Source organism: Populus trichocarpa, chromosome 14 (assembly GCF_000002775.5).
Source record: "Populus trichocarpa isolate Nisqually-1 chromosome 14, P.trichocarpa_v4.1, whole genome shotgun sequence".
NCBI lineage: Eukaryota > Viridiplantae > Streptophyta > Magnoliopsida > Malpighiales > Salicaceae > Populus > Populus trichocarpa.
Window position 1 is genome coordinate 4294612 of NC_037298.2, and position 20708 is coordinate 4315319.

General features: G+C 34.3%; 2 protein-coding genes across 9 annotated transcripts; both read left to right on the forward strand.

Moving 5' to 3' along the window:
* The first annotated feature begins 6738 nt into the window (after nt 1-6738).
* On the forward strand, nt 6739-10455 carry LOC7488893 (DNA repair protein RAD51 homolog 3). 8 transcript variants are annotated; one of them, XM_024584719.2, is made up of 10 exons: nt 6739-6895; nt 7430-7538; nt 8094-8219; nt 8361-8394; nt 8485-8555; nt 8651-8877; nt 9146-9277; nt 9581-9647; nt 9807-9968; nt 10169-10455. In XM_024584719.2, the coding sequence occupies exons 2-10, from the start codon at nt 7454-7456 to the stop codon at nt 10312-10314; spliced, it is 1050 nt and encodes a 349-aa protein (XP_024440487.2). In that variant the 5' UTR covers nt 6739-6895; nt 7430-7453; the 3' UTR covers nt 10315-10455. The 8 variants fall into 8 exon arrangements, with proteins under 8 accessions (XP_024440487.2, XP_024440489.2, XP_024440486.2 ...); XM_024584718.2 differs by having other exon boundaries at nt 6740-6895; nt 7389-7538; XM_024584720.2 differs by having other exon boundaries at nt 6740-6895; nt 7389-7538; nt 8657-8877.
* A 4135-nt stretch (nt 10456-14590) lies between these two features.
* Nucleotides 14591-18903, forward strand: LOC18105204 (transketolase, chloroplastic). Its single transcript, XM_006375246.3, has 7 exons — nt 14591-15666; nt 15993-16083; nt 16187-16292; nt 16398-16680; nt 16894-17042; nt 17129-17282; nt 17605-18903. Exons 1-7 carry the CDS (start codon nt 15175-15177, stop codon nt 18562-18564), a joined length of 2235 nt encoding a protein of 744 aa, XP_006375308.2. The 5' UTR covers nt 14591-15174; the 3' UTR covers nt 18565-18903.
* The last annotated feature ends 1805 nt before the right edge of the window (nt 18904-20708 follow it).

The window sequence follows — 20708 nt, forward strand, 5'->3', positions numbered from 1 at the left end:
TATGAAAAACTTCATAGTTTTGGATGTTTATGTTATCCTTGGCTACGCCCGTACACTGCTCATAAATTAGATCCTCGTTCCAAACCATGCATTTTTCTAGGATATTCTCTATCACAAAGTGCTTATTTATGCTTTGAACCCGAGTCCTCAAAAATCATTGTGTCCAGGCATGTGTCCTTCATCGAGCATATTTTTCCATACCATGATTTACATAAACAGGAGCCACCATGCATATCCACTTCAGTTGACATGTGGATTCCACCAGTTATCACCATTCCATCATCCACTTCTACACACTCTTCTGCGGCAGCACCTGAAGCAAGAACTCCCCCGCTAGTGATCCTTCATCCCTCATCAGGGCTGGCTAACCCATCAGAAACCCCTTCCCTCCCATCTTCCACCATTTCTATATCTGCCCCGGTCATCCTCAACCCAATAGCAACCACACCCACACCGACAGCACCTCTTCCTTGTCACCCTATGACAACCCAGTCCAAAAACAATATTCACAAACCCATTCAGAAACTCACGTATACTACCACCCTTACCACTCAGCCTCAAGAACCCACCACCCTTGCCCAGGCCACAGAAGACCCACACTGGCAGTCTGCCATGAATGAAGAGTATAGTGCTCTGTTACGCAATGGAACTTGGACTTTAGTCCCACCTGTTTGTGCTTCTAACTTGGTTGGCTGTAGGTGGATTTTCAGGATCAAACGAAATGCAGATGGAACCGTGGCTCGTTACAAAGCCAGACTTGTCGCCAAAGGTTTTCATCAGCGTCCTGGACTGGACTATCATGACACATTCAGTCCAGTTATGAAACCTACGACAGTCCCCCTGGTTCTCAGTATTGCTGTCAGCAATGGATGGACACTTCGCCAACTTGACATTAATAATGCATTTCTACAAGGCACTCTTGTTGAGGATGTTTACATGGCCCAACCTCCGGGCTTTCATGATCTGGACAAACCTGAGTTTGTCTGTAAACTTAGAAAAGCAATTTATGGCCTGAAACAGGCACCTCGTGCGTGGTATCATGAACTACGCAATTTTCTGCATGCATCGGGTTTTTCTAACTCCCTGGCCGATACTTCACTTTTCGTCTTCCATCAGCAATCTCACCTCATTTATCTGCTGGTTTATGTGGACGATATTATTGTTACAGGGGATAATCAACATGCTGTCAATCAATTCATTCAGCGTTTAGCAGCTCGGTTCTCCTTAAAAGATTTGGGCTCTCTGCAGTATTTTCTGGGCGTTGAAATTCAGTCTCATCCCACTGGTGGCAAGCTTCTCTCACAGCACAGGTACATTATGGACCTGCTACATCGCACCAACATGGCTCATGTAAAACCCACGTCAACTCCGCTGCCTCCTGGTTGTAAACTAAGCTTAGACATGGGTGCTCATCTGGCTGATCCTACACACTATCGTGCAACAATAGGAAGCCTTCAGTATCTATCTCTAACTCGGCCTGATGTTTGTTTCGCTGTAAACAAGCTCTCCCAATTCATGCACAAGCCCACAGATGTCCACTGGAAACTGGTGAAACGTCTCCTTCGATATTTACTTGGCACTGTCAACCACTGTCTGCTACTTCATCGTCATTCTCCATGTTCAGTTTATGCCTTTTCTAATGCAGACTGGGGGGGAAACATGGAAGATTTATCCTCCACCAGCGCCTATGTAATCTATCTTGGTCGGAATCCTATCTCCTGGTCTTCCAAGAAGCAACACACCACGACACGTTCATCCACTGAAGCTGAATACAGAGCAGTTGCAGACACAGCAGCTGAAATCAGCTGGGTATGCTCTTTACTGTCTGAACTACATTTTCCAGTGAGTCATACTCTAGTCATCTACTGTGACAATATTGGTGCCACCCAGCTGAGCTCTAATCTTGTGTTTCACTCAAGAATGAAACATGTTGCTATTGATTTTCACTTCATTCGACAAAGGGTTCAACCAGGTGCTCTACGAGTGTCTCATGTATCTTCGAATGATCAGTTAGCTGATGCACTGACGAAATCACTACCCCGCTTGCAGTTCTGGCTTCTTAAAGACAAGATTGGACTCATTGACCCCGTCCATCTTGAGGGGGCATGTAAGCAAGTATCCAAGTATGGAACTAACTCCAACTGAACCTCCTGAAGAATAGGATTTAAGCTAGTGATAAGATTTGTATAGAATGGAACTCTAATTATTGTGTTTGATTAGAACTCTGCAACATTATCTTTATTGTATATATATAACCTCTGATTCAATGAATAAACATGAGTTTCTACGTTTCACAATCAGATTTCATCTCCACATATATATTGATATAAAAAGAGCTGACATTAATTAACACTTGGCAGACATAAAGTATCAAATCATGCATTCATCCAAAGAAATGAAAAACAAATCATTCAGTTCTCAGACTCTGCGTCTTCCTGAGGAATGTGTCAACATCATCTGTCTCCGGGGCAAAGCTCCAATACAGTATATACAATGAGGGAGCTGTACTATCAAGAGGAGGATTATACATTGATAAAAGCTAAGGAGATGAGAGTTGTAAGGAAATGAATTAGAACAGATATATCCATTAAAGATAGTGTGCATGCATACTATTTTAAATGGAATGATCTCAAGTATAGGAACATAATTAGTCACAAGTGTTTTCAAGATCTGAAGCTATAATATAGAACACCTAAAGTAGCATCGAACTTGAAGGTCTAGTTGACGAGTCATAGAATCAGACAAACATGAGCCTCTTAAAACAATCCATAAATACGAGCCAAACAAGTGTATCGGGTTTTGTATATTAAAATTATCTGATTAATAATTGGTGTATTATATGATTGGTTTTGTTTAAATAAAACAGATCCCGAAAATAATTTCTAAAATTTATTAAAAGAAAAAAATCGTCACTGCTATACCCTGTACTATCAGCACTAACTTAGTGATAGCGAAATCCACAAAAACTATCGAACTAACCTCGTCTATATAAAGCCAGTTTTTCAGAAATAAAAAACACTTGTAAGCTCAAACAAACCCTTCCAGCACACATACCACAGAGAGAAATAACTGATCACTTGCCCCTAAATACTTGTACATATGGCAATCTTTTCCAAGTCACTAACCAAGACCGACATTGAGAAAAGATTGTCATTTCCAACCAAGTGTCTCAGGTCCTTGCCATGCTTTGGGAGAGGCCATGCAGTGGATTTTCACGTAATGGATGAGTGTGGGCAAGTCTGGACTTTCCGCTGCACCATTCGCAAAAAGAACCATCCGAAACCTGTTATCTCTAAGGATTGGAGCAAATTTGTTTCCAGCAAACATCTCGATGTTGGTGATAAAATCACTTTCTCTAAGCTTGAAAATAAAGTTAGCTGTGCTTTTTACAAGATTGAGGTGAAGAAGCCGGTCAAGCTATTCGGGGTAAATGTGGGTTACTAATTCCATTACCGGTCATCTGTCTAAATTAAATATAAACCTTTGTTCGAGAATCCTTTCTGGTTTTACACCCACATACTACATATATATATATATGTGTGTGTGTGTGTGTGTGTGAATGAATAAAGTTTACTGTGTAAATTATAGAAGTCTATAATCTTAAGCTATTTCCCATCATCTTGGATCTTCTTTAATCATTTTTTTTTCATTTAGTTGTAATTCGTGCATGGAAATATGTTCTGTTTATATATGGCTCCGTGTCATTATGATCTGATTGGTTTGTTTTTTTGCTTTTAGAACGATAATTTGCTGATGTCTTGGACATTAGAAATTCCTTTAACCTAACATTCAAGTTACTTTTATTGTTTAGTCAATGAAATTAAATCCTTTGTTTTATAATATAATCTTTTGTTTATAAAGAAATATACTTTTTATTACCATGTACGTATTAGGCAGTAAGAATTTCAACCTCCTCAGACAGCAAGAAATCATTATTCTCTTGCTTTTATATATATATATATATATATAGTTTATCGTGGGTGTCCGGGTCAGTTTGCGCGCACCTCGACTAATCCCACGGGCCCTGAAGTTAACGACCATGTAAGCCTCCAGTGGCCATCATATGAGCAACCACAGGACTCGAACCTGAGACCACAAAGAGAGCAAACCTCTTGGTCCCAAACTTTTACTACTGGATCACCACCTATATGGTTCTCATGCTTTTATATTTGTACAGGGTAGGCCTTTATTGTAGTACTGTTTTTCTATTTATTTATTTATTTATGAGTTTTTTACTATGCTTATACTACAATAAGAGGACTAATATTTGATCTAAGGTTGCATGGTGTCAGTATACCTTTCCTATTCCATTAATAATATATTTATGCTTAATCAATAGCTTTTCCAACAAAAGAAATCTATATATATCCTCATTTTAAGGGAACCAATTAAAGTTTGATCCAACGATGGAAAAAGCAGTGCCTTTTGTGTTTTCCTTCTAAGTTGTTCATGTATGGGTCCATAGGCTTACTATCTTCATTGTATAATAAGAATTTCTTACTGCATATATCCATATATTACTTTTTATATTTTATTTGGTTTTCTTATAATCCAACCAATGTGGAATATAGTATCACCTATAAAAGAAACTCATACTGAAATTTCTATGAGTTAGGATCCAGAGCCTTGCATGAATTCTTATATAGTGTACAATTAATAAATTCTCGACTTCATTATAATAATTCATCAGATGCAATTCTTCAAATGAATCTTGATATTTTCATGAACAATCATTTATTACTTATATCAAATCTATATAGAATATTAATGACAACATGTATTAATTGATTGTGTAAACTAAATAAATTTGAAAATATTGTTTTAACTCAAACTTATTCAATCTATCTTAATAGTATTATTAATTTATTATCAATTATCTACATAAATTCAAATTTCTATATATTTACCAAAAATTTCAACTCTACAATGAAATCAACAAAATATAAAATGGACTCGTTAAATAAACCATTATTTATTTCATTACAAAACACCTAAGTCACAAATCCAAAATAAATATCATCAATTTACAAACAAATACAACTTTATAAAATCTCAAACAAATCCTAACATGTACAAATCATACATTCATACAGCAAATTTCTATGGAAAAAAAGCTATAAAACAAGTAATCACTCAAAATATATACTACAAAAATATACAATAAAAATTAAAATTTTAAAATTGAGTTCAAATTAAAAAAGAAGAAGGTAGTTTTGCTTACTTAAAGTGAAGAATCCTCAATAAAATTTGAATCGAAATATTGATGTTGACAAACTAAGTGTTGGAGTAACTGAATTTTATAGTAGGAGGTTGATTTGTAATAAAACTTGAGGAGGAGTGTGTTGTTTGTTACAGATAAAAAAAAAACAAATAGGAAAGGGAGAGAGATCAAGGGTCACTCGTCAAGTTATAATTAAATATTACGGATGGATTTAACCGACGGATTCAAATCCATCGATAATTCTGTTTATAAAAATAATATGTTATCGTACTTTTTAGATTTTTTTCATTGTAATTTTTTTGGTATATAGCAAGTAAATATTTCCGTTAATGTTTACTGATGAATACAACGAGAAAATATGTAGTCTATAAAATTTACTATAATTTATTGACAAAATAATTTCACTAGTGTTTCTGTTTGTAATAGTGTAATAAACCAAAAAAAGAAGAAGAAGGTGTTAGAGTTGTGAATTAATCTGTCTGCTTTTTCAATCCAACATCATAAACCAAGTTAGGGTTTGGGGTAAGTGTGGTATATATCAGCAGAGATATCCTGATTAGAGTCACTTAAGGAGTTAATTAGAAGTACGAGTAGACATCACTGTTAGGGCAGAAAAGGTCGAAAGAGGGACGGGTTGACAAAGAGCATTAGAATCTAGATCACATGATAAATTAGTATTTACTATTTACCTCTCTTTTTTATTAAAAAAAATGAATACAAGACCTTTTAAATATAAAACAATTATCTTATTACCAGTTGAGCTAAATGTTCGTTAGTTATTTATTATTTACCTCCTAGTAATTAGCAATGCAATGAATTTATTTATTGAATAACCAGGTGGCTTTTCGTGGGAACGGTTTTTTCAGACAACTTGTAATTATTTACTATCCCTTTCCATTTACAATCATGACAAATTAATATTTATTATTTACCTTCTAGAAACTAGGAATGCAAAGGTGTCAACCCTCCTAATTAATATCCACTTCAAACTTGTACGTGTCAGATCTTCATATGTCCATATCAATTTTTAATTATTGCTTCTATTTTATTATACTATTAAAATTTAGATTAAGAGAGGATTATAATTGAAATTCTATTAATATGGTGGAGTAAAATGCTCCCGAAGCTAGTGCACAACAAAATAAATGAAATTAAGTATTTAAATTTAAAACTTAGCAATAAAAATAATATTATGAAAACTGAGATTTAATGTAGTGAAATAAATAATTTTGAATTCCTTAAGTTTAAAGTGCAATATTAACTCACTAGTCTATCTATTTTTTGAACTAGAAACTATTTAATCTTCTTTCTTACTATCTAGCTCCCCATTTTTGCTCTCTAATGTTTTGTTTATATATTTTTTAATGCATTTCAAAATATAATTCTGATATTGTATTTTATTTAATACTCGTAATTTTATTTTGAAACTTTACTAAAAAGAATATACCATATTGTTAAACATTTAAAAATGAAAATTAAATTTCATTTTTAGTTAAATCAGCGGGGTATTTCCGTAATTGTAAAAAAAAAGACGAACTTTTTTTACTCGCTCTCGAAATTTCAAGGATACCAACGTCAACGAAGCAGAGAGGGAAAGAAAGGAGTAGTAACAGCTAGCAGGCTACACTTCCCTCGCTTTACTTGCTTCTAGTTTTCATTCAGAGCTTGCTTCTGGTAAATTACTTTCCAAGCACCATAGTTTTCTTCTAGTCACTCGCTACTTGTCATGCTTCTCTGATCTTTCTGTTTTTTTTTTTCCTATCTTTCTTACACACACCAAGTGTTTGTCGTTATTCCTAAGCGAATGGTTAAGCGCTTTTTACCACTGTAATCTATTTCTTGAATCAATACTGGTAATTGGGTTTTGTATATAATGAATTTTTCAAGATATTTCATAATGGGAATGGGGTTTCAGTTTGATGTTTATGTTGTAATATCACTAGAAGCATAACCTCTTGAAGTAAACGTGTTCCTTTGTGGTTTTGTTTTCTTTGAGTGGAATTTGTAATCTTTTTCATGATGGGGTTGCTGGAAATGTTTTAGTTCTTGCATCCATGTCACTTGTTTGCGGGGATTCCGTTTCTGTTCCACTTTCCTTTTGTTTTGTTTTAATATTCCTTTAGTGTGATATGGTTTCATTTTGCTTACTTTGTTTGTGCTTGAAAAGATTTAGAAATTTCAAATGGTGAAGCTCTTGAAATTTTGAAGGTAGCATCATCACCTGGTTGTCTGATGGATGGATTGGATGGAAGCAATGCTATTCTACAACAAGAACAACAACAACAAAGCCTCAATCCCAAAGACTGGATTGCAGTTGGTAGTTTATTTTGATTGTAGTCTTGTGTGGTGTCCAACTTCTCCTAGGGTTTGTTGTTAGTCCTAATACAGCCAAACAAGATTTGTAATGCTGTGACAACGATTAGCTGGTGATATACTTGGCTACAAAACGATTCTGCCAATTGATACTTTTGTATGCTAGACACTAGACTAGACACTTTGCAATTCATCTCGCAAGTGTGACCACGTGACTTTTCATGCACTACAGAAATGGTTTGCGGTTGAAAGTTGCTTACCTTTGCTAAAGGCACATATCTGCTCATTTTAAATTTAATTATAAACTTCTATTTAAATATTTGGTTACTTAGAAGTTAATGGAATGAAATGATCACAGTTTTCTCTCTCTGTTGTGTTATGTTATGTTATAGTTTAACATATAAACTTTGACCCCTGAACAATATGTGTAAAATGTATCAGCTTCAGTTCAGTAAGTGCAGGATAATGGTTATTGGATCCCCTCTGCCTGTTTTCGTATTTTCTACGTGATTTAATTGAATGCAATCAGCTCACCACTTGCATCTTTTTGTGACTACAGATCCACAAAATGCCTGGGATCTGCTTCATGAAGAGAGGTCTTTGATGACACGCCTTACCACATCTTGTGCGGATTTGGATGACATCCTAGGTGGAGGAATAAGTTGCAAACAAGTTACAGAAATTGGTCTGTCATCATTTCCTCTTTTCTAAGTTAATGAAGCTATTAGTTTGTGAATTTATAAATTCTTTGAGCAATAATAGTTCCTGAATTTCTTGTTATCAGGGTTTTTTTTTCTAATTATTTGTTGTTTCCTATTCGTTATAGGTGGAGTACCAGGCATTGGTAAAACACAGCTGGGGTATGCAATTTTATCCTTTTGTTCTGTATTCTTTTTCATCTGCACACTGCACCTTTGTTGGAGAAGCATAGTTTATATTTGAATTCACAGGATCCAACTTGCTGTCAATGTTCAAATGCCATCTTTTTGTGGTGGCCTAGGAGGAAAGGCAATTTATATAGGTAGTTCATGATGTTTTTTGTATGTTTTATTGCTTTCGGAGCAGACCTTTTGTTATCTTTATGCCATTAATTTGTTGAAATTATGCCATGCTTAGATACAGAAGGTAGTTTTATGGGAGAGCGTGCTCAAGAAATTGCTGAAGCATGTGTAGAGGACATTTCAGAATATAAAAGGTTCTTACACAAGGATTCGCAAGCCTGCCAAGGTGAAATCCAGGGCAAGGATGTCCTACAAAATATATACTTTTTCCGCATCTGCAGTTATACAGAGCAAATTGCCCTGATAAATTACTTGGAAGAGTTCATTTCAGATCACAAAGATGTAAGTGATGTAGTTAGATACAAGAAGTGTCTCAATTTGTTCTTTTTCCATGGGATGCTGTAGTATGCTTCTGAACAGTTTTCCATCGCTATGTGTACTCCTACTTATAATTGCTAATAGAGACACTTCTCTTTGGTTTAATATTTGACAACTAAATTTCCAATTCTCTTACTGCCTTTCCTTGCGTGAACTAAAAGCTATAGGGTCAACTTATCATTTAGTGCATTACAATTGTTACCCCTTGATTGATTATCCAATTTTTTACCAGGTTAAGATTGTTATCATTGATAGTGTTGCTTTCCACTTCCGTCAAGGTTTTGAAGACCTGGCCCTCAGGACCCGAATACTTGGTGAAATGGCATTAAAGCTTGTGAAGCTTGCAAAAATGTGCAATTTAGCGGTAACAAATATATGTTCATTATATTGCAGATTTCTTTCTGTCCCCTCTTCCCCTTTCAGAATCTCAGATATGATATGCAAACAACAGTTGACAGAGTTGAGAAAAGTTCTTGGAACTGTGTTGATATCAGTTTATTTTGAGCATGCTTACCACTTATCTCATCAGTATGATGTTGCATGTTTCCTTTAGGAAAAGAATAATGATGCCATTTATGCAGTCGTCATGCGACAGGACTTTGTCTTAAATTTGGCTTGTTCTTTATTATCCTTTTGTCACTGATTCAGGACTTTTTTGCTCTTCAAGGTGGTTTTATTGAATCAAGTGACAACTAGGTACATGGAAGGTTCCTTCCAATTATCATTTTCATTGGGTAAGCTCAATCTCTATTGGCTCCCGACTTACTAAAATTTGTTCTTTGCATGGTTGCTGAAGTTATTGGCATGTCGTTTTTTGTTTTTCTATTGCTTTTCTAGTCCGTTTCCCGTGTCACTTGGATCTCTTAACTGTGTTGTTTCATGATGCTGTGTAGGTGATAGGTGGTCACGTTGTTGCACTAATCGGATCATTTTGTACTGGAACAGAAATGAACGATATGCATACATTGACAAGTCACCTTACCTTAGACCAGCAGCAGCACCTTATTCTGTGACTGGTAGAGGGATCCGAAATTCTGCTCCGCACTGTAAACGTAGTAAGCTGGTTTAAAAATTTTCACAAGGACATTGTACAGGCTGCAGTTTCATTTTCTTTATCAATCATTTTTTTTTTAAGGAAATGAACCAGAGGTTGCATAGTTCTATCTATTAAATTGCAAATGAAACTGAGTTTAGAAGTAGAATTCAGACGTGGTGAATTATTGTAATCTTGATTCCTTGTTTGTTTTCATTCCAGCATCATATCATGAAACAAAAGCGGTTCTCATCAACTCAAGTCCAGTTTTGATCACTGTTTGGACTCATTTCCTGAACTGCAACCTGGAGTTGTCGGACAGAGATTATTTTTTTAAAATTAGTGAAAACACAAAAAAAAAAGAGTAAAAATTAGCAAAACACTATACGCTTTTAATATTACTGTTTTCTACAGATAAGATTTTTTTCAGGCTAACATTACTTGTGTCTGTTATCAATTGAGATTTTTCAATTCCTTAATGTCAACATTTTTAATTTGATTTTCACAAATGGTACCGACATGAACATCGACAAGAGGTGAGATAGCTCATGTTGGAGACTTTTACTGGTATTTTGATGTGATTGAACCAGCAGGATGATTGACAATGTGGGCAGATTAATCTAGCAAGCTCCTTTTGTAATTCCTTGCTAATATAAATTGCTCACCAAATTAAAGATTATGTGGCTGTTAGCATTTGATTGGGTATACTTCTGAGTATCAGTATGGTAAAAGTTTAGTTTTAAAATGTTTTTTTTTTTTAGAAATATAGTTAAATAATTTTACTATTTTTAAAAATTTATTTTTAACATTAATATATCAAAATAATTTTAAAATATTAAAAACATTAATTTTACATAAAAAAATTAAATTTTAAACAAATAATATTTTGACCGCACTACATGCCTTTATAATCCTCTACAGTCTAGCAGTGTTGAAGATTCATTCTTGTTTGTTTTTATATTTTAAATGTATTTTAGAAAAAAATTAAAATTTTATTTATTTTTTTCTTTACTTTAAATTAATATTTTTTAAATAAAAAAAAAACTTTAAAAACAATCATAACTACGTTTTCTACCGACGCAGAAAGCTTATGGAAAGAAATATAGATGCATTTATCATTTTGAAAGTTAAGTTGAACTCCAGATGTTTGCACCTAGAAATAAGAGGAATATAATATATGCTGTGGTTGGTGAGCATGTGAATAGGAAGTACAGTAAATTATAACAACCATTAACCAATGAGGTTGCACCACATTGGTGAGCATACGCATCTGCTTAAATAGTAATCAAATTGTAGGCAAATGATGATGGGCTGGCTTATGTTGAATGACAGGATTCTCTAACCTAATTTTGAACAAAATCTCAACGCAAAGCAATTTACTTGCTATCAACCACCGATTGCCAACAACCCACTGCCTTTTGTTTCTGGTACACCTACCCCAGCCTTGGCCATTGTGGGATTTATTTGATTTTTTCTTCTTTTTAATATTATAGGAAAAGTTGTACACTCAATCATGTCACGCTAAATAAAAGTTTATTCGTAGCCTCCAGCAGTTTATATTATTTTTTTAAGTATTTTTTATTTAAAAATATATTAAATTAATATTTTTATTTTAAAATATTAACATATCAAAATAATATAAAAAAGTTGCTTATACTTTCAACGGGTCTTTTTTTCATGACTTTGACTCTTAAAAGTGAGAATTTAGAAGAGTGTATTTTCTTGAATATATTATATCAATGTGAATAATATATTCTTACGATTACTTTAGAAATAGTTAATTTTAAATGAACTATAAAATGACTTGAAAAAACTTTACTTGTAAAAATAAAATAAAATAAAAATATATATTGTTATATCCCAAGCTTGTTATTTTATTTAAAATTAATAATTTTGAAAGACACTATCATCGATGATATATTGATGTAATCGATATCGTAGGCTTTTATTGTTCTTGTTGTATATTTGAGCGTGGACGTCTAGATTATGATTTTTATTCTATTAATGATCAGTCTATTTTTTATCAACTTTAATTATTAAGATTAAATTTATTTTTTTATTGGGTGTTAAACAAGCTATTTACACCTTCAAGTATGTTTATATAAATTTAAATCTACTGACAACACAATAAACGAATCTTACCATCCTTTACCTTTATATTTAGTGATATGGTAGCGATTGTTTTTAAAATAACTTTTCATGTTAAAATGCATGTAAATAATATTTTTTTATTTTTTAAAAATTATTTTTAACATCAACCCATCCAAACAATTCAAAACATAAAAATCATATTAAATTTTAATTAAAAAAATAAATTTTTTAAAATTTCTAAAAATCAAGTGGCCTTCTCGATTCCCGCGAGGTACTTGGAAAAGGGCAGATGGGACATGATTTCATGGAAATTATTTAGTCTAACCACTAGAATTATACGGCAAATCATATGAGTTACTCTCACCTAACTTCTCGATTTTATAGTTAATATTATTAGAAATAATATAAATTATATTTTATTAATTAAAAAGTCATGAGTTTATATTTTACTATTAATAATATAAAATAGCCTAGACAGATATTTAATTGCTCTAAGGTAGCTCCTTAGAGTAATATCTCATAAATCAAGCTATCGTCAAGCCACCATGAATTTAGTTTGGTGGAAGCAGCAAGCAGAGTCCGCGAGTGGGATAAAATCCAGATGCTCAGATGCTCTTTGGCCTTTTACACCACTTGGTTTGGCTTTTGGTTATTATAAATAGACCACCAATGAGAATATGATATGGTAGTTTTTTATTTGAAAAGATAAAAATTATTGGATAAAATAACGCCGCCGCCGCCATCGTCATCCTCCTCCTCTAGCCTTGCCTAGCTCCGCTCATTCTTTTGTTTGGATCGCAGTGTTTGAAACCCACTAAATTAAGATTAATTTTGAAATAAACTATGAAAATAATTTAAATAAACATTTCAAAACAAAGACAAATTAAGTATAAAAATGTTTTGTAGAAAATAAATCAAAAGAATTTTTTTTATAAAAAAGATATGGATTAAATTGGAGAATTTTAAATTTCGAGTAGGACACGATTTTTACTTTTGAGTAAAACAAATTTTTAACGCAGTTATTTTACTAAATTATATTCAAATTAAATTCTTTCTAGCCATATATATTAATGAATTTTAAATTAAAAATAAATCAACTTGTATAAATAATCTTAAATAAAACCTAAATTGAAACACAATATAGATATCTACGCTGCTCGTCTCACAAAAATTAGTACATTCACGACATGTTTAAATAATACAATCAATTCAGTGAATATATATATATATATATAATCAATTCAGTGCAAAATATAATGTAGTAAAATGGATTGGTGAATTGCATTTGTTTGGCTGGTTACAGATTTTTTTAGTAACGTGATTGAGACTTTTTATAAAGTTTTATTTAAGTTTCTGAATTTTCTAAAAAAACTATTGTTTGTCTTTATATTTTATTTTTATTTATAAATCGATCCTTCTTAGAAAGTTTCCTGGTCCTTTTATTTTAAGACTATATTTGAATCCTTGTAAGAAAAAAATCACAACTAAATCCTTGAATGATTATTCGTCTATAATTCTTCATTCCATGGTTTTCTATATATATATATATATATATATATATATATATATAATGTAAGAAATCACCAGATAATATTTCATCACATTACAGCTTTAAAAATTATATAATTAAATATAAGAATGCGGTCAATTAACATATCATATCATTTGATCATTGCATTCTAACTAGATATATTGCCAGGGATTTCATTTCCTTTTCCTTTTTTTTCAATAGTACATTATAATTTACAGAGCAAGATAATTTACTTAGAAGCCTGCTGGTGCTGGTTACACAATGCCGAGAGACAAATAAAAAATAAAAAAAAATCTTTTAGGAGAAACCAGAGTCATGTATAAAATAACTATATAGTAGGTAGTTTAATGGTAAGAATTTGGAATCAAGGGGTTTGTTTTCCTTATAATTTTAGGTTCGAGCCATGTGGTTGTTAATATTGATGGTTACTGGAGTCTTATTTAATTTTTAACTTCAGGATCCGTGAAAATCAGTTAAAGTACACATAAACTAACCCGGACACCGAATAAAAAAAAATCATGTATAAAAAACAAGCATCGGTACATACACTTCGTGAGTTTATTCTGATACAAAAATTCAACCAATTTTTTTTTTTCTGAGTCATTAAGAAAAGAAGCATAAAAATGCATATCCAGCAACATCCCATTTTTCATCCATGTATATTATGAAATTCTATATTTTTAATATAAAAAGCTGATCAGTGAAATTCAAAATTTAACAAGTAAAGTCATGATAAATAATTTTTTTCATGAATATTTAAGTTTTGAAATAGATGACGTGCTTTTTTTTAAAAAAATGCATTCTTTTAGCTGAATTGAAAAACCACAACTATATATATATATGTAACAATTAAAAATCAATAGTTTTTTCCTTTCCTTGAATATTTTTATTAAAGAAAAAACGAAAGGCAGAGCATTTTCCAAACTCCTACCCATAGTCAAAGGCATAGATTCTATCTCTTCCTCCATTTCTATAAATCCAATGGTCAAGGAAAAAAAGAAAATGAAAGGCAGATAATTTTCCCATTCCCTACCCACACTCACCGGTCTAGATTACACCCTCCTCCAAATCTAACGTTAAAAGTTCAACCAAACCAGTTGTCTCTCTGTACATGCGAGAAGTCCAATGATAAATGTAAGTAAATTATTTTATTAGTCCTTTTAATTTGTATCTAATTATAAATCAATCCTTTAGTTTTTAAAACATATAGCCTAGTCATTAACTCTTGTTGACCGCTTGTCTTATTGATATAAATCTGGGTTTCTTCCTCTCTTTTTTTTCAAAATCCAACTGTGTTATTTTATAATTCTAAATTCTTATAGAAAAAACCAATTAGTGGAGTTAAGTAGAAAATTAAGATGATTTAATAAGAAAAAGGCCAAAATGATTAAATTATGTGTTTTCAAACACCAAGTATTAAGTTATAGTTTTTCTAAACATGAAGGACTAAACGACTAATTTATTCTAAATTAAGGTTGTTGTCTTGCCCCTTGCCTATTTGCCTCTTTCTTTCTAAAATAAATTTAGCTCTTCCTAAAAATATCAACAGACCCAACAACCGTAAGAGAGATAGAAATACAGAGTTTCAGTCTTTCAGAATTCAAGAATGGCTTCCACTTCTTCTCTTACTCTGTCTCAAGCCCTTTTGGCTAGAGCTATTTCTCATCACGCCACTGACCAACGCCGTGACAGCCGCCTCTCTCTTGTCTCCCTCCCTGCTTTCTCCGGCCTCAAATCCACCACCTCTACAGCCTCACGCGCCACCACAACCACTAACCGCCGGCGTCGTGTGTCTTCCCGTCATGTAAGGGCGGCGGCAGTGGAGACATTGGATGCGACGACAGAGACTTCACTGGTGGAGAAGTCGGTTAATACAATTAGATTTCTTGCTATTGATGCTGTTGAAAAGGCCAATTCGGGTCACCCCGGTTTACCTATGGGGTGTGCTCCGATGGGTCATATTTTGTACGATGAGGTTATGAGGTATAATCCGAAGAACCCATACTGGTTCAATCGTGATCGGTTTGTTTTGTCTGCTGGTCATGGCTGTATGTTACAGTATGCTCTGCTTCACCTTGCTGGTTATGATAGTGTCAAGGTCGGTGCTTTCTTTATTCTTGTTTCTTAAATTAAATTCTGATAGAAGTTTTGGATATTTTAAGGTGTTTTTGTTATGTGTTTTTTCATGAGAAATGGATCTGGATTTGTTTTATTAAGTAACCAGAGATAACCCAACATTTTATAGTACCATTTCTTGATGTCTAGATGTTTTTTGTTTGTTTGTTTGTTTCTGTTATCTTGATGCTATCGAGTGGCTTTCAAGTGCTTTAAAGATGTTGTTGCTTGTACAAAATCAGGCTTGAATTATGCAATGGGGCTAAATTATGCTACGGTCCATGTTCATTGAGCTTTTGATTTTAATAGGAAGAAGACTTGAAGAGTTTCCGTCAATGGGGAAGCAGGACACCTGGACATCCTGAGAACTTCGAGACTCCTGGCGTTGAAGTCACAACTGGTAGGATTAAGAGTTTCAACTTTGAACTTTTTTATCTATAATTTGATATTTTTATACGTGCTCGCGAAAATTCAAAAGTAAAATTTTATATTTTCGTCTGTAGGTCCTCTTGGACAGGGTGTTGCCAATGCTGTTGGTTTGGCACTTGCTGAGAAGCACTTGGCTGCTCGCTTCAACAAACCGGACAGTGAAATTGTTGACCACTACACGTATGATAACTGTCTCAATCTCGTATCTTGTTAGTGTTCTTCCATGCCAACTTATTGAGCCTTATCTTACACGGCCACATCATCTCTGTGTTGGTTTTCATTTAGATATGCTATATTGGGGGACGGTTGTCAAATGGAGGGTATTTCAAATGAGGCTTGCTCCTTGGCTGCACATTGGGGGCTTGGAAAGCTGATTGCTTTCTATGATGACAACCATATCTCCATTGATGGTGACACTGAGATTGCGTTCACCGAGGATGTTGACAAACGTTTTGAGGGTCTTGGGTGGCATGTTATCTGGGTGAAGAATGGAAACAATGGATATGATGAGATTCGGGCTGCCATCAAGGAGGCCAAGGCTGTAAAAGACAAACCCACTTTGATCAAGGTTAGACATATCATCTCTTGTGGTTTGTTTTGAAGTGAGATGGCAAATTGATTTGTTACATTGATTAAATCATATAGGACGTCTTCTGATTAGCCACTGATAGATCACTATAGTGGTTCATTGGTGGCAACATTGGAATTGCTATTAAAAATATTCAATAAATTAATTGGATGGTATGTTTTAAACTTTCCGTACATTTTATTTTCTTTGAAGGTCACTACAACCATTGGTTATGGATCTCCAAACAAAGCAAACTCATACAGTGTCCATGGGAGTGCATTGGGTGCCAAGGAAGTTGATGCTACGAGGCAGAACCTTGGATGGCCATTTGAGCCTTTCCATGTTCCAGAGGATGTTAAGCAGTATGTAAACCAAGATTATGTTTCCGTCTGTTTATCATGCTACTTGAGTTGATTTGGTATTTAAAAACTGTCTGGCTTTTTCTTAGGCACTGGAGCCGCCACATCCCAGCTGGTGCTGCTTTCGAAGCCGAATGGAACACCAAGTTTGCTGAGTATGAGAAGAAGTATAGTGAAGAAGCTGCAGAGTTCAAGTCTATCATGACTGGTGAACTACCTACTGGTTGGGAGAAAGCACTTCCCGTGAGTGTAACCTCGACAGTTGTTTTTGCTCTTGATCTTGCCATGAGGACCTCTTTGGTGATTCTATATTTGCATCACCATTAACATGAGTGGTTTATTCTGTCATAATTATGGATGCTGGAAATGGTGTTCCACAATTTGTGCACTCAATAAACTGCCCCACCCTTCAATGCAAAACACAGTTATTAGCAGGGTGTAGAATTGGCTTGTCCTATTTGTGAATTTTTAGAGAAGTGCTTGTGCAAAATTATGACAGTCAGTAGATGTTGCATTTGAAATAAGGGCAATCTTTTTCTTACTTTTTTTTTAATTAATGTTGCAGACATACACTCCCGAGAGCCCAGCAGATGCCACCAGAAATCTATCTCAGCAAAACTTAAATGCACTTGCAAAAGTGCTCCCTGGTCTTCTTGGTGGCAGTGCAGATCTCGCCTCTTCTAACATGACCTTGTTGAAAATGTTTGGGGACTTCCAAAAGGATACCCCTGAGGAACGCAATGTCAGGTTTGGTGTTAGAGAGCATGGAATGGGAAGCATCTGCAATGGCATTGCACTTCACAGTCCTGGCTTGATTCCCTACTGTGCTACTTTCTTTGTTTTCACTGACTACATGAGAGGTGCCATAAGGATTTCTGCTTTGAGTGAGGCTGGAGTCATCTATGTCATGACCCATGATTCCATTGGACTTGGAGAAGATGGACCAACCCATCAACCAATTGAGCACTTGGCAAGCTTCCGTGCAATGCCCAACATTCTGATGCTCCGCCCGGCTGATGGAAATGAAACTGCTGGTGCATACAAAGTTGCTGTCCTCAACAGTAAGAGACCCTCTATCCTTGCCCTCTCCAGGCAAAAGCTACCCCAACTTCCCGGAACCTCGATCGAGGGAGTTGAAAAGGGTGGCTACATCATTTCAGATAACTCCTCTGGTAACAAGCCTGATGTCATCCTGATGGGTACTGGTTCAGAGTTGGAAATTGCAGCTAAAGCTGCCGAGGAACTTAGAAAGGAGGGCAAGGCTGTGAGAGTTGTCTCCTTTGTTTCATGGGAGCTTTTTGATGAGCAATCAGTTGCGTACAAGGAAAGTGTTCTGCCAGCAGCTGTAACAGCTAGGGTTAGCATTGAAGCTGGATCAACATTTGGGTGGCAGAAGCTTGTTGGAGCCAAAGGCAAGGCTATTGGAATTGACCGGTTTGGAGCAAGCGCACCAGCAGGTAAAATATACAAGGAGTTTGGTATTACCGCGGAGGCTGTTATCGCAGCAGCCAAAGAAGTTAGCTAGGCGGATCTATATTCGTTCACGATATCTTGCTAAATGCGCATTTGAGGTTTGGATTAGAAAATACAGAGAGGCTGTTCCGGGAGATCTGTTTCATTACTTGGCCTCGTTTGTTTCAATAAAAGACTCAGATTAAATATTCTTCTGCTGCTTGTAAGTGGTCAGTTGAGGAACCTGGATCAAAGATAGAGTTTAGGTTTATGAATAATCCTGAATTTGTAACAACTCTTGGACCTCTCTTGAGTTTTGTAGTTTTCTTTGGTTACTTGAATGAGTTGAAGACGAATTATTATTTTTCCTTCATGTTATTAAGCAGCGCAAAGGTATTTGCTCTGATTCTCAGTTTTCATCTCTCTTTTACTTGTTTTCTGTGTTTACAAAAATGATATCACATTTCAAGCTGCCAGATTATGGAGCGATGGCTAACTAAAGAAGTTGAAACTGCTAGGGTCCACTTACGGCTGTGGAAGGAAGGGAGACCTTGACCAGTCGATAATTTGTGGTTGCTGGAGCTCATAATCTCAGCTTCCTATCTATACATGTTACATCATCCTCTACAACCAAAAGCTACTTTCTATTTTGTTTCTAAATGCACACAAGTAGAGGTATTTAGGGCCTACCTTCAAGACATCTACAATGGTTTTATCTGATGTCTATATCGTCGCATTAGTCACATTCATGAAAGAATTTTATATATCCACAGCATATTCTCCCTCTAGGGTTGGGTCATCGCCTCATGGAGATCATCCATAGACCAGGCCCAGAATTTATCTTTCTGCTCTGAGATAACTGGGCTCAGTTTATCCCTTCTAGCAGCCAGTATGTCACAGGCAATTCAAGGCCCATTCTCAGCCAGTATAAGTGAGTGTTTGTTGTTTATCAACTGAATTACTTTTCAAATTGTTTTTTCAGTTAAAAAATATTAAATTAATATTTTTATGTATATCTTTTGATGTGTTAATGTAAATAATAAAAATATGTATTAATATATTTCTAATTAAAAAATATTTTTAAAAAACATTATAAATCTCATTACTATACACACTTATACTTGAAACTGCTTTGTTTATTTTTTGGTTTTCGATCTTTCCATTTTCATAACTAAGACTTTTTCCTTAGCAAGTTTTATAAAACAAGAAGTCCAAGGTTACTAGATGTTTAAGGTCGTTTTGTTATTTTTTAAATGTTTTGTTTTAAATTAATTTTTAGATATTTTTAGATATTATTGACAAAAATATATCAAAATTAACTGGTGTTAATTCCTGTTTTAACAAGACAGACAGACATGAACTAGTATCATGTCAATCCTTTCATTATAATCTTCTTATGTTAGGTTTAAGTCAAATCTTGACAGGCCTGCCAAACTTTTTTCGGAGTATTTATTGGTATGGTACTGATTACTTTTAAATAAAAAAAAACATATATTAATTTTTTTTATTTTTAATATTATTATATCAAAACAATTTGAAAATATAAAAAATAATAATTTAAAATAAAAAATAAAAAAATAATTTTTTTAAAATATTTTTAAAATACAAATATAGTATAATTTGCTTGTGCCATACCTACCCACTTTTTTGGGGCCCACAAAAGGAAGCACAGTTGCTTGGTGCTAAACCAAACCTAAATGACTAGCTAGTACATAGGAGCCAGACAAAGGGTTGGTAACTCGGCATGGAAGCTGATGAAAGACTGGGGATATACACATTATACTGGATTTCCAAGATCAAAACCGGCGCACCCCTGTTCCTGGTGCCAAAAATCTCTAAACTACCCGCAATAAACCCTAAATAAAGATTCCAGTGTACAATATTTTGATTATTTTCAGCACAAGGTACAAGCCAATCATAGCACAAAACCCTGTATTCTGCTATAAAACAGAGTAAGATTAAACAAACTAATAGCAAGCCAGAAAACTTGAAAAATTAAATGAAGGGAAACCTCATCAACATGCTTACCATATTGTATAATTATCAATTTCATCCTAAATCAATTAGAAATTAGACAAATTTTCTTTTTGACAACCAAAACACCCCAAGAAAAACACAGGACGATTCCTGCACAGAAGAGCAAAAATGTCTAGTCTTTAACAGATTTGGGATGGAAATAAGAGCTAATGTAATAGTTGGACTAGATTTGGAATGAAA

Bases quoted from the DNA above. Each gene is read 5' to 3' on its own strand.
- LOC18105204 (XM_006375246.3), top strand. From the start codon at position 15,175: ATGGCTTCCACTTCTTCTCTTACTCTGTCTCAAGCCCTTTTGGCTAGA. The intron at 16,681-16,893 runs GTTAGACATATC...TTTTCTTTGAAG, and splicing joins ACAAACCCACTTTGATCAAG to GTCACTACAACCATTGGTTA. The intron at 17,283-17,604 runs GTGAGTGTAACC...TTAATGTTGCAG, and splicing joins GTTGGGAGAAAGCACTTCCC to ACATACACTCCCGAGAGCCC.
- LOC7488893 (XM_024584719.2), top strand. From the start codon at position 7,454: ATGGATGGATTGGATGGAAGCAATGCTATTCTACAACAAGAACAACAA. The intron at 7,539-8,093 runs GTAGTTTATTTT...TTGTGACTACAG, and splicing joins CAAAGACTGGATTGCAGTTG to ATCCACAAAATGCCTGGGAT. The intron at 9,969-10,168 runs GTAAGCTGGTTT...TTTTCATTCCAG, and splicing joins TGCTCCGCACTGTAAACGTA to CATCATATCATGAAACAAAA.